General features: G+C 37.9%; 8 protein-coding genes across 9 annotated transcripts in view; 5 read left to right on the forward strand and 3 right to left on the reverse strand.

The window, feature by feature from the left end:
* LOC105177369 (uncharacterized membrane protein At3g27390) overlaps positions 1-1828 on the forward strand; it is a 5638-nt gene extending 3810 nt beyond the window's left edge. For both annotated transcript variants that reach the window (XM_020699148.1, XM_011100489.2), the window contains exons 6-10: positions 91-197; positions 307-442; positions 636-834; positions 945-1188; positions 1303-1828. In XM_020699148.1, the coding sequence (XP_020554807.1) occupies positions 91-197; positions 307-442; positions 636-834; positions 945-1188; positions 1303-1564 (948 nt within the window). In that variant the 3' untranslated portion in view covers positions 1565-1828. The remainder of the gene's footprint in view (positions 1-90; positions 198-306; positions 443-635; positions 835-944; positions 1189-1302) is intronic.
* LOC105177370 (very-long-chain 3-oxoacyl-CoA reductase 1) lies at positions 1941-4294 on the reverse strand. The gene is made up of 3 exons (XM_011100490.2): positions 3631-4294; positions 3012-3081; positions 1941-2334 (listed from the first exon to the last, which is right to left on the reverse strand). Exons 1-3 carry the CDS (start codon positions 4266-4268, stop codon positions 2080-2082), a joined length of 963 nt encoding a protein of 320 aa, XP_011098792.1. The 5' UTR covers positions 4269-4294; the 3' UTR covers positions 1941-2079.
* LOC105177372 (zinc finger CCCH domain-containing protein 67) lies at positions 6261-10020 on the forward strand. The gene is made up of 6 exons (XM_011100493.2): positions 6261-6797; positions 6928-6981; positions 7543-7659; positions 7847-8158; positions 8574-8822; positions 9671-10020. The coding sequence occupies exons 1-6, from the start codon at positions 6477-6479 to the stop codon at positions 9827-9829; spliced, it is 1212 nt and encodes a 403-aa protein (XP_011098795.1). The 5' UTR covers positions 6261-6476; the 3' UTR covers positions 9830-10020.
* Positions 10060-11833, reverse strand: LOC105177371 (RPM1-interacting protein 4). The gene is made up of 3 exons (XM_011100491.2): positions 11695-11833; positions 10407-10601; positions 10060-10317 (listed from the first exon to the last, which is right to left on the reverse strand). The coding sequence occupies exons 1-3, from the start codon at positions 11701-11703 to the stop codon at positions 10294-10296; spliced, it is 228 nt and encodes a 75-aa protein (XP_011098793.1). The 5' UTR covers positions 11704-11833; the 3' UTR covers positions 10060-10293.
* Positions 12129-14276, forward strand: LOC105177373 (succinate dehydrogenase [ubiquinone] iron-sulfur subunit 2, mitochondrial). The gene is given in 6 exon segments (XM_020699308.1): positions 12129-12664; positions 12667-12769; positions 12772-12991; positions 12993-13079; positions 13661-13686; positions 13689-14276. Coding segments are annotated over 6 exon segments (1038 nt in total). The 5' UTR covers positions 12129-12238; the 3' UTR covers positions 13865-14276.
* On the reverse strand, positions 15129-17690 carry LOC105177374 (ATP synthase mitochondrial F1 complex assembly factor 2). Its single transcript, XM_011100494.2, has 3 exons — positions 17179-17690; positions 16146-16320; positions 15129-15762 (listed from the first exon to the last, which is right to left on the reverse strand). Exons 1-3 carry the CDS (start codon positions 17614-17616, stop codon positions 15377-15379), a joined length of 999 nt encoding a protein of 332 aa, XP_011098796.1. The 5' UTR covers positions 17617-17690; the 3' UTR covers positions 15129-15376.
* On the forward strand, positions 17986-20123 carry LOC105177375 (cystinosin homolog). The gene is made up of 8 exons (XM_011100496.2): positions 17986-18281; positions 18373-18505; positions 18620-18709; positions 18793-18917; positions 19155-19197; positions 19338-19455; positions 19537-19586; positions 19719-20123. Exons 1-8 carry the CDS (start codon positions 18163-18165, stop codon positions 19869-19871), a joined length of 831 nt encoding a protein of 276 aa, XP_011098798.1. The 5' UTR covers positions 17986-18162; the 3' UTR covers positions 19872-20123.
* On the forward strand, positions 20564-21552 carry LOC105177376. The gene has a single exon (XM_011100497.2). The coding sequence runs from the start codon at positions 20789-20791 to the stop codon at positions 21374-21376; it is 588 nt and encodes a 195-aa protein (XP_011098799.1). The 5' UTR covers positions 20564-20788; the 3' UTR covers positions 21377-21552.

Below are 22078 nucleotides of genomic sequence, written 5' to 3' on the forward strand. Positions count from 1 at the left end.
GAGAAATGGGAGAAAATTCTATTCTTGCTTTTATTAGCTTTCTCAACACTCTAGTACTACTAAAATCCAATAGTTGACTTTTGAGTGTAGGAGAGCTCTTTCTGGTTTGGACTTTGTTATATTATTGCCTCTTTGTCTATATACGACGAATATAGCAATGATGTTCTTGACCTGCCTGAAGGATCCTGCTATCCCAGGTTCTAACTTCTGCTCTCTCACCCCCTCTGTGTGTTTGTATGTGTTGTATTTATATATTCACAATCAACTGTAATATGTGAAAGAAAATTACTTGGGGTGTTTCTACAGGCCACGTTACAGAAAGAAGGCCCCTTCACGAACTACCTCTCGTTCCATTTCTTTCTCGAGGCCCAGCTCTTTCAAAAATCCACCCGCTCGTACGAGTTCTCTCAACGCGCCTATGCTTGAGTTGAAACCCCTGGAGGTACGATTTTGGTCAGATGGAAGCAGAAATCAACTTTATTCAGTTGAAAAAACTGATTAACATTTATTGTTAGACTATCTTAGTTGAGCATCCAAATGCCTATTTCTGAAGTTTCTGAAAGTAAATAATCGGTGCAGTTAATAATATCTAGTTTTGAGTTGGTGCTGATGTTCTCCAACACATGATTTTATAGTTAGCTGATGCGTTGTTCAAGGAGTGCCAGCGGCATGGGGAAGTTATGGCTTTGGAAGGGATAATAACACTAAAAGATATTGAAGATGCCAAGAGTAAAAGAGACAGAGGCAGAGTGATAAGCGTAGGTTTGCCTGCTTATTGCCTTCTTCAGACACTTTTGCGCTCGACTAAAGCCAATTCTACTGGCATATTGCTAGGTAAGTGAAAAATCTTTCTTCTACTATAATTTTGAATCTTCTGTTCTTATTATTGGTGAGAGATGTCAGAAAGAATGATGGTATAACATTTTGTCTTCTTGTTGATCCAGGCGACAATGTTACTGAAATAACCTCTTCGAATAGGCCTAAAGATACGTTCTTTGATTGGTTTCTGAATCCACTCTTGATCATTAAAGACCAGATTAAAGCTAGCAACCTCTCTGAGGCGGAAGAGCAATACCTCGGCAAGTTAGTTTTATTGAGTGGCGATCCTGCGAGATTGAAGAACTCAAATATTGGCCCGGAACCTGAATCTGAGCTTAGACGAGCCGAGCTTGATGCTTTAGCTCGAAGGTGAAGATGACAGTTTGAGTGTCTCTATTCAAATTATCGAGAAGTTGACTACCATAGTATTGTTATTGTATCGTCTCTTTCTGATTTTTATTCCACTGCTTATGTTTTCTGCAGACTTCAAGGGATCACTAAATCAATATCAAGATATCCAACATTTAGACGCCGTTTTGAGAGTAGTATGAAAAACATCTTGGAAGAGCTTGCCAAGAAGAATGGTGGTGGCGAGAAATCTGGCAGCACTGAACCTCAAACAGTGCCGAGATCAAAAAGCATGTTTGCCCGTATCTTCAGCCAGAAGTCTTTTAAAAGCAGAACAAATGGTGAAGGTCCTGATCAGAAGGGTGAAACGTGTGAAAGAGACGTCGAAATCGCATAAACAGGCGCAGTATCAGTTTAATTTGCAGTTGTATTGTTTGCAGCTTATGACTCATATAGCCTCTGCAGAGCTCACATCAGTTAATTTGCTGAATAGTCCTAGATATGCATAGGTGTTCCCCCCTTTTCCCCTCTTTCCATTAGGTTCTCATGGATCTTTCCTTCCAAATATTGTATAACCTCCCTGTTATTTGTATTGCAAAAGCCATAAACGTGTTGTAAGAAGTTTTGACTCTGTTTTGAATTTGATTTTCTTTTCTGTTCTTGTTTGAATGTTTTTCCTCCTTTTCCTTTGTGCCCCTCTCAACACATTATATTGGTAGAATGTAAATAAAGTGTTAAGTTTTAACTTCTCCCTAATGGAACAAAGAAGCACATTGAATTTGAAAAAGAAGAAATTTGAACCAGTTTTAAAAATAACTGATAATACGTCTCAAGACAATGTTCTCACTAAAATGGGCTGGGAGAGAATAATTGGTACAGACAGAGAGAGAATGCAAGAAACAGAGATGACTTCTACTCCTTCTTCCTTGAGTCTTTCAGTTGTCCTCTCTTCCTAATTCCGAGGCAGAACTTGAGACGCCAAGCATCAATTACTGACTCAGGCAAAGAACTTGCCAGAGCCCACAAGAGTGAATGAGGCCAGTAAGGGGTGCACCGAGGTTCATAGCCTATCCAGCGCAGGGCTGCACGAGCATAACCATCTGTTGATGGAACAAAGAAGGATGACCTTCTGATTGATGCCATCTTTGTTGCCACGTATAATGGTACCTGCAGATGATGAATCAGATCTCCACCTATTCACACTTACCAATTTCTAAACTGAACAGAACGACAAATGCAGCATCGCAATTGATGTGATACAGTAGCATTAGCAGAAAGGTGCTTTACTCATATACAAGGAAAATGAATGGTATTGATGAATTATCCTCCTTGATGACCATATTTGAGCGGAAAGTCCTAGAATCTTTTTATGGCCAAATCTATCCAACAAACAACTATAACTCGTAGAGACAGTTTAATTTGATAAGACTGTAGTTGTACCAAATATGAAATGCTGTATAATGACACCAACAAGAAATGAGATGAACAGAGGAGATTTAGTGAGACTGGAGTATCTATTTCGTCATACTCCTAAAGGGAAATGGCTACCGTAGAGATAGACCAAGCCAGCAATCAAGCTACTTTCATCTAAACCTTTATCCTCCATACTATTTTACTTGGATGCCTAGATAGAGCTGCTTGTAATAGAAAATGAAATATATGCACAACAACAGTATGATTTAACTTCAAAGATGACGAACAACAAGATCCAAATAACACTTTCCAATACGCAGCATTAGTCGAAAAACAATGAGGGCATACCACATTGACCTAAAATGATTCGCAAGCAATTGATCCAACCACAAAACAATATACTGATTATTATTCTGAAGCAGGAATTTTACCTGACACTGCACATCAATCCCACTCTTCTTATACTCCACGTAGAGGCATCTTGAGAACTGATCAACATACCTGAAAGCACCCAACAAACTCAGTTAGTATTATCATTTTTTGAACTACATATATTAATCCCAATCTACCTACAAATCTCACTCAATTTAGTCATAAAACAAGAATGGCCATTCAAGCTACATTTTAAGTAAATTTCACGAGTTCAAAAGTTTTGTCGTTCATACAAATTCCAACAATCAAATTTAACTGCAAATATGCCATCATGAGCAAGCGATGCTTTTAACAGTAAGGCCAGTTCCAGCATCAAGTAAAAAGGAGACGATTGCTGGAAAACAACAAAGTTGGAATACTTTACCATTCATTAAGCTTTTCCACTAAATTCAGTGAGCTAAGTAATTAACCGTTTGAAACAAATATAGGGCCAATCAAACTCAAACTCAAACTCTACTTGATTAAACCTCGTCTGGATCAGCTCATTAAACAAGAAATCAAGCTCAAACACAAGTTCAAGCGAAAGAAAACAGCATAACAATCCAAGCACACAGAAAAACAAACAACCAACAAGATAGAAAGCATAAGAAAAGAAACATATTGACAAGAAATACTCACGCTTTGGTAGCAGCATAAACAGAATAAAGCGGATCAGAAGGAATCACAATAGCAGCACCAGACCCAATATTGACAATCGCCCCCTTTTTCCTCTTCACCATCCCTGGCAAAACAGCTTGAGTCACTTTGGTAGTACCCTCCACATTCACCTTAATCAGATCACTCAATAGTTTGTCATCCACTTCATGCAAGAACCTCGCATAAGGATAAGACACGCCAACGTTGTTAATCAACACCCCAACATCTAACCCTTGAATAACTTCCTTAATCCTGGAAACCCCGTCGTCCAAATCGCCAGAAAAGTCCACCACCACATTCTTGATCTGGGTGGACCCGTATTTGGATTTAATGGATTCCGAGACATCCTTAAGCTTATCCGGGTTTCTGCCAACTAGAACTAAGTTGAGCCCTTTCCTTGCCAGCTGAAAAGCGAAGGCTTTCCCGATTCCATCAGTAGGACCGGTGATTAAAGCCCATGACCCGTAGTTCTTGAGGTTTTTCCCGGGTCGGAGGAAATTGACATAGACCCATTTGAGAATCGAAAGAGAGAACTTGAGGATTGATAAGAAACCGAGCGAGAGGAAGACGAGAAGCCATGCTGGCTGAGATTTGAGCTGCTCTAAGATGCAGTCCGCCATGAGCGAGGGATGATGAATCTGAGATGCGGTTCAAACCAGGGTTATATAAGTGCTTACATACGTGCATCATCATGATAATAATTAAAAAATGGGTAAAACTATTTTCTTATTTTTTTAAAAAAAAAAACAAAAAGAGCAAAAGAATTCTACATATAAATATATCTATGTAAAAATATTTGCTATTAAATAGTAATAATTTGAATATCCACAATATATTCTCTTTTTTCAAATCTCAACCATAGTCTTATTTGAAACAAAAAATTATTTTTTATAAAAAAAAAAAAGTACTAAAATGGGATTAAATCATTTTTTTTACTAAACCGAAAATAAATGAAATGCGATGTACATTGATGAGATTGGGTAGCAATTGATGAATAATACTATGGAGGGGGTGGTGAGAACAGAACCCAACAGTTGGGCGGCATTTATTGCCAACCATAAAAGAAATTGGAAAGATTGGCGATGAGACGGTGGTTGAAGCAGATGACCTGAAATTAGGTCATCCATCTTTCACCCTAATAATAAACCTAACAATTATGGACACTGTAGATTGCAATTTCAATTCATGTCAGATTTGTGTGTGGCTCATCCTCATCCATCACTTCAATTTCCACATGTAATAACTATTTATAAATAGATATTACCACTGCACTTTATAATCTTAAATTCTTATCAGACCCTTTTTTTTTCAATAACATAGCAATCAGGCTTTGGTTCAAACCAATTATATTTTGTACAACAATGCTTCGTGTTGTTTAAAGTTGTCATTCAAATAAGGTTATGTTCTTGTTCTGCCTTTGTCTCAAGAGCTGATACTGTTAGCACACATCTCATATTAATTATAAGCAAGAGGGAAAAATATCTTTTTAGTCCGTCAAGTATGCTTAATTTTAATTTTAATCCTATAAGTATGTTCATTTTTTATTAATTACAGTAACTTACAAAATTAATTAGTTTTGATCCGTTTGAGGATTTTTTACTTTTTTTTTCCCTGCCAAAATTCTAAATTTACCCAAAACTTTCCAACGTATAAATTAGTTAGTCCAATTTTCGGTCAATTAACCACATGTCATGCCACATAGAAGAGTACGTGGCAATTTAAGTGGGGAAAAGATAGTTGACTTGGGAAAAAGAAAAAGATCAATCATTCTTCCAAACCCTATCTTCTCCCCCAAATCAAATCTGTTTGTCGTGTTCAATGATCTTGCCAAAAATGACGAAGATACCATAGTTGTTATGCGTGACTCAGCCCTAAACGTTGTTGTTCGCTACCATGTTTTTTTTCTTCCCCATCTTTTTTTGGGAATAGTGGATGTCCTAATCCTCATGTGATGGATGTATTAATTAAAATTTTTTGATGGATAATTAAATTTCATTAATTGCTTTCATACTCGCAGATAATTCGATTTATGTACCATTTGTTTTAAATAACATAACCAAGATATGGTACCAATAAATCAAAACAAATATCCTCTCAAAAAAATCAAAACAAACATAATTTTTATATAAAAAAAAAATAAAGCAGAAGTGTAATCTAAGTGATCTGAAAGCAAAACATTGGGAAAATTGAGTTTTGAAAAAAAGGTCAATTAAAATCTCACCCCTCATCATCTTTGACCACCTATGCTTTGACTTTTCCATATGATCTCAGATCAAATTATATAATTATACTTTTTATGGGAAGTTTTTTCTTATTAGGATTGGAGATTCGAATATAAGAATTCTCATAAAACTTATGTGCTTAAATCAATGGGCTGTCTCCTAAATATATTTGTATGGTTTTATAATCCAAAAATCATAAAATGGGACTGACTTTACTTTTAAAAATAAATTAAAAAATATTTCCATACTCAAAAAAAGAAAGACGAAAAATGGATTGCATGCATTTTATTTTCCATATAATTTCTTGGAATTTATCTAATAATTTTGCTAAGAAAAGAATGGAGAAAGATAAAGGAATACTCATCCGTCGAACCAAAAGAAGCGACTTTAGTAGATATTGGAGAAAATTTGATAGGAAATACAGAAGGAGATACGGCATATCCGATGGACCCCACAAGCACTACCAGTACCAGCAGCACAAACTGAAAAAGAAGTCTATTGCAGTGCCAAAACTGTTGGCAGCACCGCACCACCAGAGACGTTATGCTAACACTCATTTAGCTATACGCTTCACACTGATTTCGCTCTCTAGGGTTTTTGCTCATAATGACAACTTACGAAGACGATAGCCAGACGAAGCCGTGCCCGGACGCGGAGACGGAGGAGCAGGAGCCAGGTTTTCTAACCCCTGCTCCGCTCTCGGAGGATGCGTTGATTGAGAGGATGGAGAGTGTAGCGCTAAAATCTGAAGACAATAACGACAGCATTGTTGATGATGATGGAAACAAGGATGTCGCCGGATGCGAGAACAGCGGATTGCTGCCGCTGCGACCGTACGCTGGGGATTGCCCTCACTACGTGCGAACTGGCACGTGTAAGTTTGGACTGAACTGTAGGTATAATCACCCAGTCAAGAAGACTCAGCAGGTACTTTAGGAGTCCTGAAATGTTTTCTCCTTCCTTTTTTTTTTTTTATTTTTTTGATATTTCTGAAAACGTTGATGTTGTTTTGTCATTTCTTAGAAATGTTTAATGATATTTTTGTGTTTGTTGGAAGTTTCTTAAAAGTAGGGACTCGGATTCGGACAACTTTGGCACGATTGAGTGCAAGGTAAATAGTTTTAACTTTTCTGGTTTCCGAAAAATTCAACGCTGAAGATCGGTCCATGACGTTTTGTTTCTTAATCTGAAAGCTTTAGTGTAGCATGATAGCGTTAGGTGGATTACTTGTCCAAAATACTGATGTTGATCAGTCTCTGGTATAAGTTTCCCGCTAATACTTAGGTTTCACTAGTTGTAAATTCTAAAACTGTACAACTTTTCACTAGAGGGTATCATGTATGCAGTAACGCCTAACTTGGTTTCTTGTAAAATTTATAGCTCTACAACTTTTTACTATAGGCTTTTTTGTATACATTATCATTTAACACGGTTCACCACTATATTCTGAGCTTTATTCTAGTATAATCTTCACAAAGTTTAGCTTGGAAAAATGGTTAAGATATTGCTCTTTGCTGCTTTTGTAATGCTTATATCTTGGTATTAATACCTTAATGTTTCAAGTATTCCGTGTTACAAGTTATTCTTCAAGACTGCCGTCTTTTATATTAGGTGTCGCTAGTCTTTACTTGCACAAATTGCCTGTGAATCTGCTTGGTTGTTGTCTTTGCAGTACTTCTCAACTGCAGGAGGGTGCAAGTACGGAAAATCTTGTAGATATGGCCATCCCGGTGAAGAGTCGGAAAATACTGTTCCAGAGCTTAACTTTTTGGGTTTGCCTATGCGTCTGGTAATACTAAGAATTGTATATTTTGTGTGCTTGTTTTGACATGTTTTTGTGCTTTTATTGGGTCTCCTTGTCCTAAATGCATTTGTAAATATCTCCCTGCGTTTTCCAGTTCCCATTACACGTATTGCTTGGACATGTGTCTGAAGTTTTTTTTTTACAATGATATGTATGTTCTTATTTTTATTAGGGTGAGAAGGAGTGTCCATACTACATGCGCAATGGTTCCTGTGGTTATGGATCTCGTTGTGTTTATCATCATCCGGAGCCTACTTCAGTGGCAGGAAAGAGATCTCCCAATGGAATGGATGAAAAGTTTGGGGAACCAGTAGTCAGTCTTGCAGAAAATAGCAGTGTTGGTTCTCTGCACCTGTCAGGAGCATCAAAACCATATCAAGCACCCTGGTCTTCACACAAATCATCTCACAGTGTGGGTCCCTATTCAGAAAACCAGTCATCTCCTCAATGGATTGGTGAACAATCAGAACATAATGGGCCTCAGGTAATTAAAAGTCTCCCAAGCCAGGCCTTGCCTTCAATTCCAAGTCACACATTTATACCAATGTTGCATATACTTGACATTGATGCCAAGTGAGTTTTTTTCCCTTTTCTTTTGACATCTTGATGACAAATAAAATTTACTAGATGGTAAAGGTGAATACCCCCACTTGCTCGTCTTTCTATAAATAACGTTGAAATCAATGCTGGCCCTTATGGTTGCTGCTGCTTTTGTGTTAACAATAGATGTGAGTTGTTCCGTTGTGGTTATGTGTTGCACCAGATTTTCCCATTCACTATGACTCTCTCTCTTGCCTGCACTACCTTTTGCATTTGGATGTCTGACACTGCTGTTTGAGAAAAATTATTGTCTTCACATAGCATGCATAAATCTGATACATTTTTCCTGATTTACTCAGGGTTCAAACTATTCCCATCAAGGAAGAAATTCTTGTACGGCTCCAACTGCCAATGGTTGTGTGAGAAAAATGGATGGCTCTATGCAAGTTGATGAATTCCCTGAACGACCAGGTCAGCCTGAATGTGATTACTTCATGAAAACTGGAGATTGCAAATTCAGGTCTACATGTCGGTTTCACCACCCGAAGAATCGGACGCCTAAGGTAGAAGAATGTATTCTTAATGAGAATGGCCTGCCACTGAGACCTGTAAGCTCATATTATCTTCTCTTGCACCTTGAAGTTCTTTAAATATGTCTTTTTGTACCTTTTGCTTCTATTGTTTTGGCCTAAACATGCCATTTGAGGTTTAGAGCTGTCAGGAGACCAGTATCAAAAGCAGTATTCTCCTTTCCTTTCCATGTTTTTGTACAATTCTCTTATTTATTGGGTTGGTGTGTGGTGGGAAGTAGCCTCTGTGGATATTTACCTGGATTAAGTATCAAAGGTAAGCGCCTACAGTATAACTTTTAAAGGCTCTACTATTGCAGAATTCTGTTCTCCTATTGAAATCAAAGGAATCTTATGTACAATTGCTTCCCTTAAAAAAGCTGGGTGTCCTTCTTGAGATAGGAAACACAATAATACTCAAAAGTAGAAGAAATTTCTCGGATCTTTCATGGTTTTGAGTCAAATGTGCTAAATCAATAAAGTTTGTGCTTCAAAGCAGTAGAATTTGGCGTTGGAATTATCGACCTTGCAGCTCATTATTACACGAGAACATGGATCAGGAGCATCCTCAGATTCTTAAAGCAATTTGGATGTGATGAAATATGTTGCATGTGCTTGTTGGAATATTTTAGATTATGGTATTGGTTTTCTGAGCTTTGAACCTGTCTTCTGAAGATGACCCTGGGCGGTGGCCTGGGCATGTTAGTCATTCATTGAATTGACAGGAAAAATGTTTCAATAAGTTCTGATGGCATTGTTGGCAGTGAAACTGAGGAACTTTATAGCTGAGTGGTCTGATTGCCATGGAATGTTTGAATACTATTATTTATCCTTTCTCTCTTTTGCTTTTTCCCACTGTCCCCTCATTGTGTTTAATTCTGGTACAGGGTAGAAGCATTTGTAGGCATTATGAGCGTCATGGTCTTTGCAAGTTTGGACGTGCATGCCTGTTTGACCACCCAGCAACCCATGGATTGCCAGCATATCCAGAATGGCCCACCTCAGGGTCTGCTGTTGGCTGTGATGGTAGTGGCTGGGATTATTAAATCACATAGCCAGGTGTGGGGTCTTTTGTTTTGTGTATTTAGGCTTCCATATCTAATCAAGCTTCTCTACAAGGAAGCGTCTTTAGCGACATACACTTCTAGTTGCAAGTGCTAGCATGGTACTGTAGGAAGAAAAACCTAAACATGTCCAGAGAAACAGAGGTATAAATAAAATCATTGTCTTGATGTCATACCATGGTACCAGTTTATAGTGCATGTGATCTAGTTCATCATCTAAGAATAGTTGTGGAAATAAACATGACTTGCACTTTAAAATGCTTTTCACAGTTCCCCCAAAACATACACTCGGGGATAAGTATAGAAATCCAACGAACTTATATAACAGATGCGTTTAAATTAAAAATTGCAACTGCCTGTCATTCCCCAACTCTTAGCTGGATGTGCCCAATTTGAACTCTACAATTTTTCCACGCCATGTTTTCCATCCAAACTGCACCGGCATTTCAGATACAGCAAAGCCACTTTTTCTGCATGGATATTAGTAGACCCATTTCAATGAAACTGTAAAATTTATAGTGAAGAAGATAGTTTAGTGAATTGGTTTAGAATGGATAACCTTGCGGGATTGCTCATGAGATGGGTGTTGCTGAGGCATACTGTCGAAACTTGGCTGTGGTGCAGCAGCTGCAGCAGTGTCATTAGCCTTCTTTTCATCTCTGGCTTTGGCAAAAATCACAGTAAATCCATCAGCTGAGGCAGGATTATTGACGTCCCACTCGCCAAATTTCGGCAATGGCCGACCTTTCTCGTGCTGCAGACAGAAAGGTAATTGTTTTATGTACGACAGATTGAACCTTTCTATCATCTTAAATTTTGCAAACAATGGGAGCCACGATATGCATATGGTGGGAAATTTTTTATCGAACTTTAGTGTTGCATCAATATGTAATCAATCTTTTAATAGTTAAAATATATAATGTAATTAAGTTGTAATTTAAAAGAGAAAATGCACACCATTGTGTTGGTGTTGCAAAAAGTGCACCTAAACCCAGGTCTAGATTTGGACATTGAAACTACATTTACTTGGATGGATTCCAAGTGTTCTTGCTAAACAGGTACAAGGCAGAATCATGGTTATTAGAATCTAGATTGTGAAACCTGTCTGGATACAAGTTGATCATCATCAGTTTACTGATATCAAATCCTTCTTGTTAGGAAATATCAGAGGCCAATCAACGCTTGAGACATCAAATCTCTCCGTATCTGTCAAACTGTCTGATTATTCCCTAAACCCATGCCCTAATTCAGTCTATAATTGACGCCACTGTAACTAAATTAACTTCATTAGAATGAGAAAAAAATAAAAGAAAATTGTATCTGCATCCTCGTCCTTGGTTCTCTGGCGTCTACACAGGCTACTACCACCTGAATGCATGGAGTCCAGATTTAAGTTGATAAGATTTGGCAAATTCCCCCCGAGACAACTAGCAGTACACGATTAAGGATGGTATTTAATTATGAATTTACATTTTCAGGGTGAGGAAGGGATTGTCTAGGAAATTTTTGACATTTTCAAAAGAAATATGTAGGAAAGCTATAGCATTGTGTTTTTGAGCTGACTGGCATGCAATGGTAAAATTTAGTCATCAAGACCATAGTATGCGAATGTGAAACAAGTATGTAGATAGAAATTAGAATTGTGATGTGATGTTATATGCGAAGATGGGGATGGGAGGGTTTGCAGTTGGGGGATACATGTGAGAAATCAAAGAAATAACAAACTAACCTGATGACTGAGAATTGCAAAAACACCAACAATACAACATCATGATTATTGAAGCAAAAAGGAAAATAAAAGAAGATTTAGGAGAGAAGAATGAGAAAGGGAAAGGGGAGAAACTTACAGACGTCATGAAAGATGGCAGGTATTTGGGCCGAATGGAGGAGACAAATGAATGAGAGAATGAATGAGAATATTTGTGAGCGAGTCTCAAGGGAAGGGATTACTATTAACAAGCTGCTATTACTATTAATTAATGGATTAGGAGAAGAGCAATCCTCATTTACTAATCTAATAATTTTTATTACTTGTTCCACCTAACTCTTTATCTAATCTATTTATATTCATTTAACATTCACTACACATATATGGTGCAATCCCACCAATCTACACTTTCCATCTCAATATTCTTTTCTTTCTAAAAGTTAAACAAGAAATAAAATGAAATTTTTGTTCTTCAACTTTTCAAGAAAATTATTTATTTTTTTTCCCTATACACATATCATTATAATTATAGATAATTTTTTATTTAAAATTGATTTACATAGTCACTTCATTTAATAAGTAACATTATTTTATTAGAATTCTTTTCTATTATTATTATTATTATAATTTTATAGTACATATTCGCACGCTTATGGAGCCAACATAAACTGCTACAATAATATATGCCCCATAACCACCAGCCAACCACATTGCCTCATTCCATCTCCACCGCTCATTTACCGCCACGTCATCTCCATCCACGACATCTCATTGACTTCCCCCTACGCATTTCTGTACATCACTATCACTGTTTGTATTTTGTATTTGACCTCTTCAAACTTCAAACCAAAACTTCATCTTCTTTGCCATCAATGGCCACTGGGTTGCTCCGACCGGCGGTGTCTAGGGTTACGCCACTCTCGCCGCCCGCCAGGCCAATAGTTTCCCGTGCCCACGCATCCGCGGACCAGGCACAACAAGTGGAGCCCAAGGCGAAGCTCACCGCCAAACCCAAGACCTTCCAAATCTACCGGTGGAACCCCGACGCACCCCAGCTCCAGGACTATGAGATTGATCTAAAGGACTGCGGTCCAATGGTTCTCGACGCCTTTTAATCAAGATCAAGAACGAGATGGACCAAACACTCACTTTTCGCCGGTCCTGCTGTGAGAGAATCTGCGGTTCGTGCGCTATCAACATCGATGGGCGGAACGGTTAGCCTGTTTGACGAAAATATCATCTGGTGGGCCCACGATGATCACCCCTCTGCCGCATATGTTCGTGATCACGGATTTGGCTGTGGATATGACGAATTTTTATAATCAGTACAAGTCGATCGAGCCGCTGAAGAGGAAGAATCCGCCTTCGCCGCCGGGGAAGGAGATTGTGCAGAGCAAGGAGGATAGGAACAAGCTTTTTGGGATGTATGAATGTATTCTGTGCCTGCTGTAGCACTTCCTGCACCAGCTACTGGTGGAACCCGGAGTCTTATTTGGGTCCTGCCGCGCTTTTGCACGCCAATAGGTAATTCTTCTTCTTTTCCTTGACTTGGTGAAGTTTGTCTGTTGTTGTGAGGTATGAACCGCTTCAAAAGGTTAAAAGTGTTTGTGTTGAATGTGATTGTCTTACTGGGATACTTGGGTCATGACTGGTTTGTATCTGGTTCCTTAGGGATGAAGGGAAAACTGTGAATATGTGTGTTAAAGTTTATGAATTTGTTTAGCTAAATCCTTTTATTTGATGAAGTCATTGCCTAAATGTTATACATCACTTTGTTGTGCAATTTTGAAAGCATACTATAATTGAACGTGATTGTTAATAGAGAATGGCACAACTAATCTGACGAGGTGCCCTTTGCTTAATATTTTTTGGTTGGTTGGAGCAGTGCATGCCTTTTACAGTTCCTGGATCATTTAGCCCTTGAAAGTCCGTGAAGTATGTCCTTACTGTAAATATGAACATCCCAGGATTGGGACTCTTATATTTTGTATGTATGATATATATGAGTTTGATCACACAACGCAGATGGAATTATTTCTCGGAGTTTGGAAAGCATGCAGGTCTCTCATTTTGGTGCTCAAATGTTGTTTTCTATGTCAATGCAGATGGATAATGGACAGTCGTGATGAATATACCAAAAGCGTCTTGATGCCATAAATGATGAATTCAAGCTGTATCGCTGCCATGCTATATTGAATTGTGCTAAAGCCTGTCCAAAGGGACTCAATCCTGGAATGCAAATCAGAACATCAAGAAACTTGAGCTTTCAATTTCTTTCAAGACTGAAAAAGTACACTGGATGTATGTAGGAATTGGTTTAATGATTGAGCGTTCCCGGGTGAGAATTCTGTGATCTCTGGTTGTAACTTTTGCAAATTCCATAAAATTTGTAACTTAGAAAAAGGTTTTATGTTTAAAAGAATAGAGTTTCCCGTCTCTTTTCATTTAGGAAAAAATGGTTCAGCTCGCACTTAGCATGTCATCTTGTATGCAACCCAGAAATAGATGGAGAACCAGATGTCTCTAGTTTTGTATCATAATGCAGGATTTGGCGACCAACATTACCTGGTTGCCCATGGGTTATAACATACTCGAGACGGATTAAGTCGTGAAACTTTATTCTCTGCTTTCTGGCCTTCCACTGTAATTTGAATGGGATTACTTTTGCCCACCAGATCAACCGCACTGGAGTTTTATACTTCCTCGTTACAAAATGTTATGTTGATAAGGAAAAATAGAGTACAATGACTCTTATTGTTCAAACTTTGTTTTAATCCAGTTAATCTTCCCTTTTACCCTCTTTGCTTGGATGTTGTAAGAGAGCAAAACTTCAGTGTGTGTGCCACATGCTTTCTGCGCCTAAGTGCAGAAAAAAGTTGTCTAATTATCTATACGATTTTACCTACATCCGTATGATCAGTGTGATCCTATTCTTATTTCCATTGTAATTCAGCATGCCAATTCTTAATACCATCACAGTTTATGGATGACCTGACAACATAGGTTCCCTATATTACAGTATCCCGTATATATACATACGGAACCATATCTATGCAGTTGGTATAGGTTCAATTTGTTGAATGTACAACTTCAAAGAGGTTCCAGCATTACTGGAGAATCAGGGATATTAATCAACCTGACAGTACCATCAAACGCCACCACACCCCATCAAAACATCATGTTTCCGAAGCAAACAATGCTAACTGTTGCTTGTTTAATGATTCTCGTGGTCTTTAATCAGTTGCTGTCTCAAGTTATTGGGGCAAATGCTCGACTCCCCTTCCTCGTAAATCCTCAAACCATTCAATCATCTCAATACATTACCGTTACAGGTCAGTACTCAAGTTAACTCTGATTTTCTCATCTCTTCAAATTGGCTTAAGTTCCACAGCTTTGAAATCTACACCTACCTACAACAACATGCTGGGTTCTTCATGATTTCATCTTAGGTTGTAACAATGACTGTGATATAGCCTGCTGTTATTGTGATATCAGTAAACAGCCACCAATTTGCATCCAGTGCTGCGAAGGAGAGCCTTGATGTGCAGTTACACTCAGTACAAGAATAAGCACTGGAAGAAAATTTTACTGTAACATACAAAACCACCCAAATCGGGTTTATCTCCAAAAGCTATTTCTTTTTTCCCTTAAGTTTTCCGTTGTATTTATTATCGTACTGTAGAATACATACTATACTACATGGAAACAAATGGCAACTATGTGATTGGATTTATATCGATGGCAACTACAAGTTCTTGCAAGATAGGCTTTCCATAAGAAAAACGGGATGGCTTAATCTTGGATAGTTACCTGATTAAAAACTAATGTTTCCTTGATAGTCCAAGAAACACAGCAGCAGATGAGATTTGAACTCTAAGATCAGCAATATCAACATCATGACCACCTTCCACCAAACCCCATCGATCGACCTGTAAATCCTCTTCCAGCCTAATCAACTCAATAGCCTGCTCAATATTCAACCGACCACGAAACATTCCAATTGCAATGATCAAAGAATGAGCAGCTGCAGCAATTGCATCAATTGCAGCCAGCTCACAGTCATCCGTCTTCTTAAGTAGGTTCTCGACAGCCATAACTAGACCCTCCTCCTGCTTTCCACCAAAGAAACTGGTATACACGACAGGCTTAAAGCCAAATTCTGATTCCACCCATTTAATCAGAGGACTAAATTTCTCCACTTGAAGTTCTGCAAATTGTTATACATGCATATTAGGAAACAGTATAAACTCCTTTATGTAAATGATTTCCCTTCACAAGAGGTATTTGATTGCATTTATAATTACTAAGAATGCTGAGCTTGCACTAAATGTATTTATTAAAAAATGATTACCTACAGATGTTATTTTCTTTAATCTTTTAGTTGTTATTTTCACACACAGAGACTAAATGATGTACAAAGTACATAACATAGTGTAACAAAGTCAAATGCTGCTGGTAAATCTTTAGAAACCAATAGCCTCTTGGCACACAAAACTACATAAACCGATTTGCAAAATAGAAAATAAGATGTTTCCGTCGGACACACTTGAAAGTTAGGCAGCATATTAGAAACAGATTTACTATCCGTACCTCGTAGATCCCTTGTTAAATCATTGTCTCTTGGAGCACGACAAAATACCAGATCTTGATGAAATTTTTTCATCAAATGTTCAATTATCTTTGCCCTAGTGAGTGGTACTCTCTCCAATGCGGTGCAAGCAAGCTTCATGAGAGGCATTGTAAAAGGTCTAATTCCATCTGTTTGCTACAATAACAAAAATTGTATCACGTGGTCCCCTTAAATGTCAGATTTTCAACTTGATACGCAAAATGAAACTTAAAACTGAAAAAGTCATGAAGCACCTTTCCTTGTTGTAGAAAGTTAAGAAGAAAAGGTGAGTCATGAAGCACAGAGCAGATATCATAGTTATTGCCAAAAATCTTAAATATAGACTAACCAGAAAAGATATTTAACCAAACTAGAAACTAACAAAAGAACAGAGAACTAACTCCGAGAAAAGTAAAATCAATACAAAGGAATCTGACTCCTTGAAAATGTGAGAAAGCAAAATAAATGAAGAAAAAACACATAGAAAACATAAACACTAGAGAGACCCAAAACATAATGAAATTGAATTGCCGCTCGCAACTCGACCAAAAAAAATGAGGGCAGAAGTAAAACTTAGACCAAACCCACATCTTAGAACTCAGAAGTGGCTCATTTCGGAGCTCTTGGATTAAATTTCGAGTTCCAATTCTTACTGATCTTGAAGAAACCACTAGGAAGTTCATGAAATCTGAACACGTGAATTAAAAAGCACACTATCTCCGTCAGCAATGATGCCCTCCTGATGCTCCGATACTATTTTTTTTTTCCCTTGAAATAGCAAATCATCCAGTTGATTGTTATCTAAATATTTTCTCTAATAGTAGTATTGGAAAGCATAACTGACATTATGATTTATGACTCAAATGATATAACTTAGGTAGCAAATTGGAAATTGACTATGTGCTTGTTCAAGTGTGATCTTATTCCAAACCACCAGAGCAACGACATACCAAACCACAACAATCAATACACAAACCAATATAACAAAAACATAAAGCACAAACTGTGATGCACCTGGTACTCCCATTCAGCTGCAATGGCTTTAGCGAGGGCTAAAGTAGGGCACTTGAGATTCCTCTTCGAAGGAGTTTTCAGCGTCCTGTAATCCAGCATTACGCTCCACCCATTCCCATCTTCAGCTTCTCTCGTCGTCACCTTCTTGTAGAACCGCTTCCCAACAATCGAACCGGTCATGAATGACATCGGCATCGTCACGGACGACGATGAAGCCGGCGTACTTTTCGGTCCTTTGATGTAAACTTTGTCATCACTAGTCGAAGTTGCGCCGGGTTTCGAGTGATCTGTATCGTCGGAGGAAAAGGTGAAGGATGAGCGCTCGTGTTCGGTTCCAGCTGCGGCAGCTACAGTGAGGTGGCGCCTGGTGGAGGTAAGAATTCTGAGGGAAAAGGAATCGAGGGTTTTTAGGGTTTTCCTTACCATGTACGACGCCATTTTCGCGGTCGCTGTGTGTGTGTGAAAGAGAGAGAGAGGAGACGGTGAGGCTTTGGGCTATCAAAAATTGTTGTACCCGAAGTTTATTGACTAATGGGCTTGGTCCAGGCCCATATTTAAAGCCCATAGAACATCAGATCCGTTCTTCTTAAAATATTCATTTATTCCTAAGAATGTTTTAAGATAAACTATTTTGTAAATATTTTATGTTTTTTGATAACTGTTAATATATCATTTAAAGACAACTTTAACTCGAAACGGACAAAATTAGTATGAGGTTGTGGCCTGTCTAAGTCTATCATCATTACATAGCGGGTGAAGTGGAAGAAGGGATGGACGGTGATTGGTGGGTCTGTTAGTCTTATCTCACAGTCACGCGACGCCGCCTATTTTTTGCAATTATCAAGATTCTCCCACCTGCAATCTGCATCATTCCCCGTCATCATCTTTTGTCCTTAATCACTTCATCATCATCCTCATGATCATAAACATACTCAGTATTCTTTTTGTTTTCCTTTTGGGATCGATGATCATTGAAAAGGAAAAATGGCATCTTGGAATTCAGTTGAACTGGAAGTTCTCTTCTACGTTTTGGGTTGGATTTCATTTTGTTCATGGGCCATCTGTTTCTACCCTCAGCTCATCTTAAACTTCCGAAGGAAAAGGTTTTCTTTTTTTATCCCAATTATCACTACCTACTTACTTCCATTTTTTCTTTTTTTGGTTTTGATCTCGAATTAATAGAATGCTTTGCAGTGTGCAGGGTTTGAATTTCGATTTCGTGGTGTTGAACTTGACGAAACACACTTCTTATTTGATTTACAATGCGTCTCTTTTCTTCAGCTCCACGGTTCAGAGACAGTACCGCCAGAAATATGGGTTTAACCAGGTGAGGTGCCTTTTGATTCAAAATTTACTTATTAAAACTTTGATTGAAGATGAAATCCGCAAAGGGACCTTTGGATTGATTTGGTTGTGATTCAATTTCTCTTTCTAATTGCAGATGATACCAGTGGCTGTCAATGATGTAGCTTTTTCGCTGCATGCTGTTTTGATGACCGCTTTAACCTTGTTTCAAGTTGCAATTTATGATGTAAGTCATTGCTTTCTATTCATCACCTTGATATTTGCCTGCAATGTGATTGAAATAATGTTTTTGTTGATCTGTTTCTACAGCGCGGGAACCAGAAATTCTCGAAAATTGCAATCGCAATTGTGTCTGTGGCTTGGTTATCTGCTGCAGCTTGTGTCTTTGTTGCTCTGCCTACCCACTCGTGGTATTGGCTGGTATCCTGCTTCAAGTAATAACCTCGGACTCCAGCAACTTTATTCAGAGTGATGGGCCTCATATGCATTGGCTCTTTATTTGACATGATGCATTTACAACACGAGTTTTTTCTGGACATCTTTTTGGTGTTTTACAAACCATGTTGATTTGCTATCCTCGCCATTAGTTTTTGACGTAATAACACAGCAGTCGTACATTTGATCAATATGTCTTTTCTGTCAATTTCTTACATCTTGATTTGCAATTGCAGCACTTTGCAGATTGTTATGACCACTATCAAATATATGCCTCAGGTTAGTAAGATATGTTGGCCAACTTGGTGTGTGCACTTTAAGATGTTTATTCTTCAATAATTATTGAGGGCTTTAATGTTGTACTTTTTCTTGTATAAGTGCTATGGTTTAATACATAATTTGTATTCTTAAAATTATAGGCTGTCTTTAACTTTCAACGTAAGAGCACAAGTGGGTTTAGTATGGGGTATGTTTCATTCGATTTTCTTGGAAGCACAACAAGTTTCTGTCAGATGATGGTGCAGTCAATAGATCAAAGTGAGTCTTATTTTGTCAAATGTATGGATATTCCTTTTGAAGTTATATCTCATCGTTGATGATTCACATCCATCGTCACAGGGTCGTGGGTGAACTTGTATGGAAACATAGGCAAGACTTTGCTATCTTTGGTATGTGATTAATCTACCAGTTGTCGTTTTATCTGGAAAAAGGCATATGGCCTCCACCCTCCCCTGTGTTTTCCCCTCTTCAACAATTCGCTTGGTGGAAACCAGATGGAGATCTCACACTAAACTTTGCAGGTGAGTATCTTCTTTGACATCCTGTTCATGGTCCAACATTTTGTGTTATATACATCGAAGAAGAAGACGAACGTCTCTCCCAGTGATGATGCAGTAAGCAAGGAGCCGATGCTTAGACCCTCCTACGATCAACATCAAAATGATGTGTGTTAAAAATGAGTCTTCCAGTAAACATGTTTTTTACATTCTTAAATGCCCGACTGTTTTCTGGGATTCTGGTTCTGTACCGCAGTGCGGATCCAGGCAAAACCAAACATACGCCAATTTTGTAAAAACAAAAAGAAATCTTTACATTATTTTACTAATTTTCCCTCAGTTTGCTCACAAGTATGTGGGTTAATTCTTGTCATTTCATAGTGCGGCTGGCATATATATGTATGAAATGTGAAGGATTTTTGGGGATAATATATATGTGGAGGATACACAAGGAAATTCAAAGGAGAAACTAGTGTATTTTAACCACATAGTTTGCAAAAGGTTTTTTCAAAACATGTGCAATAATATCATTGCCTATATTTTGCAGTTATTGGTCTGGCACTTCATTAATTAGAATGACGTTTAGTTTTTGCCTTGTATCATGTTAATACGTATTCATTTACTGATAAGGTGTAAATATTGAAGATTAGTGCGTGAAAGAAAAGTCAGCAAATATATGATCTGCCTATATTTTAAAACGTAGTAGAATAATAATTTCAAGGAATTCTTTTTCCCTCAAGAAAAGGATTTTCAAAAGATTTTATTTAGAAGACAATTCTGTATCAGCATGAATATGAACAAGAACTACTACTCTGTGCAACAATTCTCAGTCTCCCCTTTTATGTCCCCTTTTAAGCTCATCATCATCCTCATCATTGTCCACCAAACTTTATCTCTCTCTCTCTCTCTCACAGCTTGGTGGACACGAATAGCATATTCGCCGTGTGGTTGACCAATGACCAATCAACCACCTTGCTTCCCAAGTTAACTATACTTGAAAACATAAGCACAGCTTTCTTTCTATTTAAAGCCACACAACTAACAAAACCTTGATTTCCATTCAATATCAAAAGCTCACAAGTTCAAAGCTAAAAATGAAGAGGGAGGGTCGCCAACATGGCATGGTCCGCAACTATCCCGTCCTATCAACGCCATTGGAACCCCGTCCCAGGCGCAGGATCCTTAATGAGCTGACCTCTCCCCCTACCGCCGACCTCTTCACTAAAGTCTCCACCAAGCCCACCAACCACTCCAAGTTCACCGGCAAGTGTGGCCGCCCCATGTGCCGTGGATGCCATTCCCACCCAGTTTCCAAGTCCAGGGACAAGGCCAAGGGAGCCCAAAAGATTAAGTCCGCCTCAGACGTGGTCTCTAATTATAGATTGATCACTTGGAGGGTGGTGGATGCGAGGCCGGGCCTCAAACTCACCGGCTTTTCAGCCACCAGTGTTTTGGACTATATCGACTACATGGAGCGTGATTATGAAGCTGAGGACCACTACGATGATGCTGATATTAACGTTGAAGATTCGTATCGTGATCACCAAGTTTCAAATCCTTCGATTGAGATCATCGAAGGAGACGATGAATGTGATGATAACATCAATGAGGATGCAACGAGCTTTTGTGAAATGGTGGAGGATGAAGATGAAGATTGGTGCTTGGTGGAAGAAATCATGTGATTATATTTTCTATGATTAAATCAAAAAAATAATTGTAATGTATTTTTATTGTATGCCCAAACTCTGAAGAAATCCGGTTTGGGCTTCTTCTATTTGTATATTATATTATGTGTCCATTTGATTCGCGATATCAACTTTGATTTGTTCAAGTGCTAATAAATTAAAAAAAGAGCATATATAATTGATGTGCGACTCTTGAGTGGGTGCAAATGACTTTTTCATGTGTTAGTGGAAGTTGACGTGGTTGTAATTCCAGCAAATACAAAATTATCCTTCACATATTTATTATTTCTCAACTTTTTTTTTGTAATTAGAGAATTTTTTAAATGGTTAGTCTCCCTTAAATGTTAATATTTTAATTTTAAGGTGTGATATATGTATATATTTTTATAGTGTATTTTAAATATAAAAATTATTTTTTAAATAATTTAATATTTTTAGTATATTTGTTAATAATTTAGTACGTCACCCAATTAGTTGTTATTTATCCGAAAATTGGGAACAGACTTAGCAAATATGACCACTTACCTAAATATTAACATAAATTTCAGGTTACATATAATTTTTAAATGCAAAAATAATTGGTAGTTATTTGTTTTTATATTATTGATTATGTATAAATAATTTATTATTAATGGATTGATTTATAATATAATATTGCATAATTCAATTTTCATTTCCAATTTTAGGTCTCGACTCCCG

Source organism: Sesamum indicum, linkage group LG15, assembly GCF_000512975.1.
Source record: "Sesamum indicum cultivar Zhongzhi No. 13 linkage group LG15, S_indicum_v1.0, whole genome shotgun sequence".
Lineage (NCBI taxonomy): Eukaryota > Viridiplantae > Streptophyta > Magnoliopsida > Lamiales > Pedaliaceae > Sesamum > Sesamum indicum.

Bases quoted from the DNA above. Each gene is read 5' to 3' on its own strand.
- LOC105177376 (XM_011100497.2), top strand. From the start codon at position 20,789: ATGAAGAGGGAGGGTCGCCAACATGGCATGGTCCGCAACTATCCCGTC.
- LOC105177375 (XM_011100496.2), top strand. From the start codon at position 18,163: ATGGCATCTTGGAATTCAGTTGAACTGGAAGTTCTCTTCTACGTTTTG. The intron at 18,710-18,792 runs GTAAGTCATTGC...CTGTTTCTACAG, and splicing joins TTCAAGTTGCAATTTATGAT to CGCGGGAACCAGAAATTCTC. The intron at 18,918-19,154 runs GTAATAACCTCG...TTGCAATTGCAG, and splicing joins TGGCTGGTATCCTGCTTCAA to CACTTTGCAGATTGTTATGA.
- LOC105177371 (XM_011100491.2), bottom strand. The intron at 10,318-10,406 runs GTTATCCATTCT...ATATCCATGCAG, and splicing joins CTCATGAGCAATCCCGCAAG to AAAAAGTGGCTTTGCTGTAT.
- LOC105177370 (XM_011100490.2), bottom strand. From the start codon at position 4,268: ATGGCGGACTGCATCTTAGAGCAGCTCAAATCTCAGCCAGCATGGCTT. The intron at 3,082-3,630 runs GTGAGTATTTCT...GGGTGCTTTCAG, and splicing joins GTTTATGCTGCTACCAAAGC to GTATGTTGATCAGTTCTCAA. The intron at 2,335-3,011 runs GTAAAATTCCTG...CATCATCTGCAG, and splicing joins GGATTGATGTGCAGTGTCAG to GTACCATTATACGTGGCAAC.
- LOC105177372 (XM_011100493.2), top strand. From the start codon at position 6,477: ATGACAACTTACGAAGACGATAGCCAGACGAAGCCGTGCCCGGACGCG. The intron at 6,982-7,542 runs GTAAATAGTTTT...TTGTCTTTGCAG, and splicing joins TTGGCACGATTGAGTGCAAG to TACTTCTCAACTGCAGGAGG. The intron at 8,159-8,573 runs GTAATTAAAAGT...TGATTTACTCAG, and splicing joins CAGAACATAATGGGCCTCAG to GGTTCAAACTATTCCCATCA.
- LOC105177374 (XM_011100494.2), bottom strand. From the start codon at position 17,616: ATGGCGTCGTACATGGTAAGGAAAACCCTAAAAACCCTCGATTCCTTT. The intron at 16,321-17,178 runs GTGCATCACAGT...TTGTTATTGTAG, and splicing joins CAGCTGAATGGGAGTACCAG to CAAACAGATGGAATTAGACC. The intron at 15,763-16,145 runs GTACGGATAGTA...AACAATTTGCAG, and splicing joins TTTAACAAGGGATCTACGAG to AACTTCAAGTGGAGAAATTT.